Source organism: Hoplias malabaricus, chromosome 4 (assembly GCF_029633855.1).
Source record: "Hoplias malabaricus isolate fHopMal1 chromosome 4, fHopMal1.hap1, whole genome shotgun sequence".
In the NCBI taxonomy this organism is placed as follows: domain Eukaryota; kingdom Metazoa; phylum Chordata; class Actinopteri; order Characiformes; family Erythrinidae; genus Hoplias; species Hoplias malabaricus.
The window spans coordinates 35,992,417-35,999,445 of record NC_089803.1 but is presented as its reverse complement, the minus strand read 5'-3'; the positions used below and the strand labels follow the sequence as shown (position 1 = coordinate 35,999,445).

Below are 7,029 nucleotides of genomic sequence, written 5' to 3'. Positions count from 1 at the left end.
GTCGTTTCACCATGAACCGAGTCCTGTCATCTCTGTTGCCTGCAGTCTGCTGCCGCACCTGATGGCTCCCCCTGCCTATACCCATGGCTAGCTTTCTTTGCTCAGAGTCAGAGAGTAGGTTTTGCACTCATTATTCCAATCCTGCACAGTGTTCCCTGAGGAACATACTCCTCTTCCAGAGACATATCCCAGTTCTGACACCAAATGTAGCAGCTGAGTCAAAGAAAAGGTGATGCACATGTTGCAAGCTACATGCTCTCTACTACACTGATGATTCACCAACAGCCTTTACAAAGACTCCAAAATGTTTCTGTATTGACACCATTCATTTTAGAATAAGAACTGAATAAAATATATATTGTGTGTATGTGTATGATGAAATTAAATCATTAAATCATATATTACAATTGTAAAATTTCGTGCTTGCATTCCTGTATGGAATGTAAGCTATTGTATGTATTTTTGCTTTTAGAGGACGCGCTATTGCGTTAGAAAACGGAAGAGCGCATGTCTCTTGCTTTGGGTCTAGTGTGTGTGGCAAACGCACTAACTGCTTTAAGGAAGCTGCTTCACGCGCGTGGAGTCTCGAGCAAAAGGGGCGTGACTGCGCTTTACCTGAAACGAAGGAGGGGCGATGCGAGAGGGGGTGTGGTTTGGGTTTTACCTGCTCTCGGCTACCTGCGGCTCCACGGAAGGAATTTAAGATGTCGTCAGTGCACGAGGAGCAGCAGTCGATGCTCGTCGATGCATAACAACGCGAGCGCGCGCGCTGGGAGGAGAGAAAGAAAGAGAGAGAGAGTGAGCGAGAACTTGAGAAGGCACGGCAGGTTCACCTGACCAGGCGAAAGGATTGGAAGGAAACACAACTCCTTTTGAAACAAAGAGCGCGCGCTGGAGGAATGCAGCCGTGACCTCGCGCGCTGCCCTCCTCCACAGCTTCACTTTACGCGCGCACACACACACGCACACACACACACAAATACACTGACTCTGCGTGCCATCTATCCCTCTATCTGCCTGCGCCGTCTCACTCTTTAATAACATGGCTCTCGCCGTGCCGCGGCGGATCGGGAGCGCGCTCTGTCCGAGCAGATGCCGCCGCTGTAGCCGCACGGGCTGAACGCACTGTGGATGAACCATGCGCGCCGCCTCGACACTGTGGACCTGTAACGTGCTGCTCTGCTTCAGCATCGTCTACCTGAGACTCGGGTGAGTAAAGGGGGCTCCAGGCTGCCATCTTCAATCCTCACAGAACTAACACATCAGCTTTTAAACCTGTTCACCTCAGCGAAGGAGTTTTAATTACTCCTTGTTCATCGAATTCAATTGATTACTTAAGGGTGCCCACAGGGGACTTGGTTAGTGCTGCCTTAGAAAAACAACAACACAGTGTTGACCATCACCATTAGAAACATTATGAATAAAACTGTATGGGTTTTAATTAGAGAATACTACACGTTTTTTGAGCAATGCCATAGAAGGAGCACATTTGGTTCCATGTTTGTTCAAGAGATGTGTAAGTGTGGGGAAACCTTTCAAAGGTTTAAATATCCAACACTTGATCTTAAGGTTTTTTACCCATTAAATATATTAGCAAAAATGCTTCTTTATGGAACAAAAAATGGTTCTTCAGTGACACTGCTTAAAGAACCTTTTAAAGCACCTTGTTTTTAGAGTGTAGTTTTCTGTAGGACACTTTTTCATCCCACTTAAAAACCACAGAACTTCAAGAATCAGTCTCTCCTCACCCGTTACACCATTAAGAGGCTTTACACAGTGAACAGCCTGAACAGTCTGATTCCTGTGGGTCTAGTTTACATCCTCATAGTGAAATATGTGGTGATGCTTGTGTACATTTCATGAGTGTACTTCATATGTAAATGTATATATCTCAGGCTTTATGTTTAGCTCTTCTGTTGCCCCCCTTTCATTACACATAGGCTAATCTGTATCGGTTCTTGTTCAGTACGTAAAGCTAACGTGATGCTGCAGTTTCCTTCATGGCCCTCTCGAGTTATAGCATGAAAGATGTTTCAGTGAAATTTAGCTAAAAGACTGGGGTTGGGCATCTTGATCTGGAGACGTTCACCTTTGTGATGCTATTTAAACTGCATCAGATGGGTAGTGTCTAGGTTGGGTGTGTTTGTCTGGCATAGGGTGAAAATAGACTAAGGACAGACTTAGGAAAAGCTGCTTTAGAAAACAATGACAGACTACCAAGCTTTCATAATGTAGGCAATTGAAGCAGCAAGAGCCCATAACATCACGAGATCCTCACTCTAGTACAGTATCAATCCTTTCATTAAACAGATTAATGCTCAAAAAGCATATGGGGCATAACCTTTCCTCATCACTGTCAATTAAACAGCACTTTCAGCTCTAATTACAGATAATATTCATTGGTGTGTTACAGTATTCTTGCCGGCTCATGTAGCAACCTGCTCTGTGAACTTGACCCACACTTGTTTGTAGAGTCAAGGCTTTCTTCGTAGTGGTAAAACACTATGAAGGCCCTTCTGTTACTTTACGTTAGTGCTGTTAATGCTTGCCTTATAGTGGGAGCACTCAAAGCACCCTGAGGTCAAATCACTAAACGTGTTGGAGAGGATGATCTCGCACTGCTGTCTTTGCTTGGCTCTCCCTCTCACTCTCCCCTCGGTGAACCCTCATTAATAACGGCATGCCGAGCTGTATTTCCACATTCCTTTACGCACACGCAGCTGCAGTGCGTTTTGCAACACCTCACCTGTGCTCTCACAACACTGTGTGCAGTCCAAGGCCACTGTAGGATCGACCAGCTACTCATATTTACTAACAGCCAAGCCTGATTGTTCATTTGACCTCCAAAGAACTCCTCAAAATCTGCTGCTGCATTAGTAATGGCAGGAGTGATCCGGTAATTAAGCATTCACCAACCTTCTCAGTTTATTTACAGACCTTACACCCTTAGTTATCTTGTGTATAACATTATATTATTAGGCTATATCTGTGTGAGGTAAGCTGTAGCCCAAATATTCAACTCCAGACTCTAGCTAGGTTTTGGCCAGAATAACGGCCTCTGTAATCTCTATAGTCTCAGTAGATAAGACTTCAGGGAAGAGTGAAGTAAAGCCTAGCAGATATCTCTGCGCTTTATCAGACCAAACTTGTTTCCGCAGCTAGAGGCAGTGAGCACCTATCACTATACCAGCTCTGTGCAGGGATACGGCACTGCGGGTGGTGACAGATTGGCTTTCAGGTGCTTGTGCACACAGATAATCTCATTCAGCCTGGGAGTAACAGTAGACCAGTCTTGTCTAAATGGACTCTGTATTTTACAGTGTTTCCAAGCCGAGGCCTCAGGGACCCCCAGACAGGCCACATTTTTATTCCTGTCCCAATGCACTGCACTCCCTCAGTACTCAGTGTTCTTGACTGCTTTGCTCAGGGGTCTTCTCTCAGCTTACATTTAGGCCAGATCGTTCTAAACCAGTTGTTCTACACTCCTGATGTCCACGTTGTATAACTCCTTATACAATAAGCTTGTAAGCAAGTCCGTTTGGGCTGGATTGAGCTAAAGCTAAACCACAGGTGGAGCACAGGAGCAGAGTCAGAACATATTTACTACTGATAATGTTTATACTGCACCACATGCACAGTGGTCTTAACGGCTTGTTTCAGGGGGAGGTGATTAAATGAGTGCAAAAACACATACTGAGAGTTGAGGACAATATTAGTGCATAAAATGCCTGCAGACATATTCTTAACTTGTTTTATACTGTAATGAAAAGGTTTCCCTTATTGCAAGCCATTTCAAGATTTTGAATTTGTGTGTGCTTTACTTTCACAGATATATTAGCCTGTACACATTCTCTGCACTTTTGACAGTGATTGCAGTTGTGCTGTTATTATTTCTTATAATACACACACACAACAGTAACATACCCCTTAACACTGGTCTGTATTTCCCCCATACTCCCTGCACACTGTCCATTCTCTGTGGTACTGTATTTATACAGTTAATAATACAGAAAAATACTAATACAGAATGTATAAATAATAATAATAATCTTTACTTGTATAGCACATTTCATACAAAATGCAGTTCGGAGTGCTTTACAGAGAATTCTGAATCGTTGACCCAACTGAACATACAACACATTCCACAGTCTTTTTTTCCATCTCAGGTGACTTTGGCGCCAGAGAACTCACCAGTCCTTCTGCACAAAATTTATATATGGCTTCTTCTTCAGATAATACAGGTTCAGGTTGCATTTCTTGATGCAGCAGCGGACTGTGTTAAGTGACTATGATTTTCCAAAGTTCTCCCAAACTCATGTATCAGTGCTTCCATGATGGTTTCTGCAACAATACCTACGCCTGAGGGCTCCATGGTCAGAGATATTCAGCACTGGTTTCTTCACTGGGTCTTTATTCATTGAGATTTTCCAGGATGTTTTTCAGGATATTATGAACTGTGGTGGTGAAAGACCTAAATCCTTTGCAATCTCACTTTGAATAATGTTCTGTTTAAACCGTTTGACAATTATCTCATGAAGACTGGCACAAAGTGAGGAGTAATGAATTTTGGTCAATGCTCCTTTTATATTCAACTGCTTAAAGTGTAATGTTTTAAAACAGCGTGAATTCATAAGTATTCCATAAAGATTTTACACATATTTTACTCCTGTCCCAATATTTTTGGAGTGTTTTGTAGGAATCAAATTCTAAATATATTTATGTTTTCAAAACACAATCAAGTTGATCAGTGAAAACACTGGAAATCTCTTTGTAATTTTGTCAGTTAAGTAACTGTTCGAGATAATTAACGCATCACAGATTCATGTTTTCAGTGCTTTTTATTAATTGACACAACATCTAGAAATGGGGTTTGTAGAACCCTGTAGCATAACGTCCTACATGTTAAAAAATATTCTGCAAAATTTACAGTTATTACCATCAGCTCAAGTAAAAGCAAAGTGTTGTAAATATAGGTTGGCAGTGACTTCTGTCAGAGACTGAAATCCAGTTCAGCCCGGCAACACTAACCCAACTTCCGCTTCACTCTAGATACTGTAGCTATAGTTCCACTCACAATAATATAAACATTCATTCATTGTCTGTAATTGCATATCCAGTGCAGGGTTGCGGTGGGTCTGGAGCCTACCCGGAATCACTGGGCGCAAGGCAGGAACACACCCTGGAGGGGGCGCCAGTGTTTCATAAGGCAACACACATAGACACTTGTTGAGTCGCCAATCCACCTACCAACATGTGTTTTTGGACCGTGGGAGGACACCGGAGCACATGGAAGAAACTTGCCGACACGGGGAGAACACACCAAACTCCTCACAGAGCACCAAACTCACCCTAGAGCGGGACTCGAACCCACAAGCTCCAGGTCCCTGGAGCTGTGTGATTGTGACACTACCTGCTATGCCACCGTGCCGCCCCATAATATAAACACCCTCAGATATATATTAACCTACTTCAAGGTTATTTGACCATCTCTCTACTATTTCTTAAGCAGCTATCTTTGTGTTTATAGATTGCACTCTCAGCTGATCAAATCTAGACTGTTGTGTGTTAATGTTCTGGAATTTGAAATAATCTTTAACTTGTTTTGGACAAAAAAAAAAACATGACTGGGCATTTCCAATCTGAGACGGATGTGTTCTAAAGAGTGTCTCAAACATGTGGATTCAAACAGCCAGGGATTCTGAAGTCACAATCTTAAGGAACCAATACCATGAGCTTGAGGGGTGTGGTTAAACAGGTTATCTCAAACTGCAGGTGTACGGTGGAGGATTAAGAAGAGATAAAGCAAGGGATTAATTGCATACTCATACATCTGCACACACTGAAATATGTCTATGATGTAGATTCATATCTACACATACAGTGCATTATGACAATTGCATTTTAGAAATAACTTAGTCTGTTATTTTTATTTTTTAGGTGTTTAATCAGTGACACCTGGGAGGTTTAAGAAAACGGTGTGTTATGTAAAAATGCACAGCCTGTAAAATAAAACAGTTTTTACAGTAATGCTCTGGGTTCTGTCCTGAAGTAGAAAGGTGGTCCAATACAAAGAACAGATACATGAGCAGGTGTCCTCCCGGGAGCACAGGGCAGCAGCTCCTGAAACAAGACGCACGAGGGGGTCTCCTAGTCGGACCTGCGGTGACAGCGCTCGCAATTTCTTCACAATAATGTCATAATAGTCACAGCGCTACACACACACACACACACACACACACACACAGTAACAGTAAATCTCTGCTTCGCCAATAGAAATGACACCGTGTGCGCACACGCGGCGGTGGGTAGAGCATCGAGCCGGGCACACACACACACACACACACACACCTCACAGACACACGCACGCGCGCGCTCATCCACACACAGAGCGCGAGGAGGAAAGAGTGAAAGAGAGCGAAAGAGGAAAGAGCAGTGAGTGTGCTTGTGTCTGAGAGTTAAAACGAGAGAGAGAGCTCGAGAGGAAAGACTGAGAGAGTGAAAGAGAGGAAGAAAGAGTGTGTGCGCGTGTGGGAGAGACTGAGAGAAGTAGAGTGGAAGAGGGAGAGAGAACGAGACGAGGAAAAAGTAAAAGAGAGAGAGAGAGTGTGTGAGAAAGAGGGTAAAGGAGTGTGTATCGTCCGGACGCAAGGGGGACTAAACGCGCACCGGGAATAAGGGAGTTTTTTTTTTACACTGGCTCTTTCTGTCTCCATCGACCAGAGGATAAAAAGCGGCCATTTGCTCCATGTCACGATGATCGTGCTGTCGTCGCGCAGTGTGCTGCTGTCAGTCTACTACCCGCAGATCTTCCTCATCCTCACCAGCGGCAGCTACCTGTAAGTTCCCCCCGCTGCTCCGCACCAGCACCTGAGGAGCCTCCGCGCGCTCGCAGCCCTCGAGAGCAGTGAGCCTGAGGGGAGCCCGTGTTTGTGTCTCTCTTTAGTTGTCTTTAGTTTGTAATGAGTGACATTCTTAACACCTGCTTTTAAAAATAGCGCTGAAGGCTGTTGACGCTTCAGTTAGCTTAGG

At 43.9% G+C, this 7,029-nt stretch overlaps 1 protein-coding gene across 2 annotated transcripts in view; it reads left to right on the top strand.

Moving 5' to 3' along the window:
• Positions 1-980: 980 nt before the first annotated feature.
• The window catches only part of wnt7bb (wingless-type MMTV integration site family, member 7Bb), a 33,778-nt gene continuing 27,729 nt past the window's right edge, over positions 981-7,029 (top strand). Inside the window, exon 1 of one of the 2 annotated variants that reach the window (XM_066667430.1) lies at positions 981-1,209. In XM_066667430.1, the coding sequence (XP_066523527.1) occupies positions 1,139-1,209 (71 nt within the window). In that variant the 5' untranslated portion in view covers positions 981-1,138. Of the gene's footprint in view, positions 1,210-6,750; positions 6,837-7,029 lie in introns of those variants that run through there. The other variant, XM_066667433.1, reaches the window with a different exon arrangement.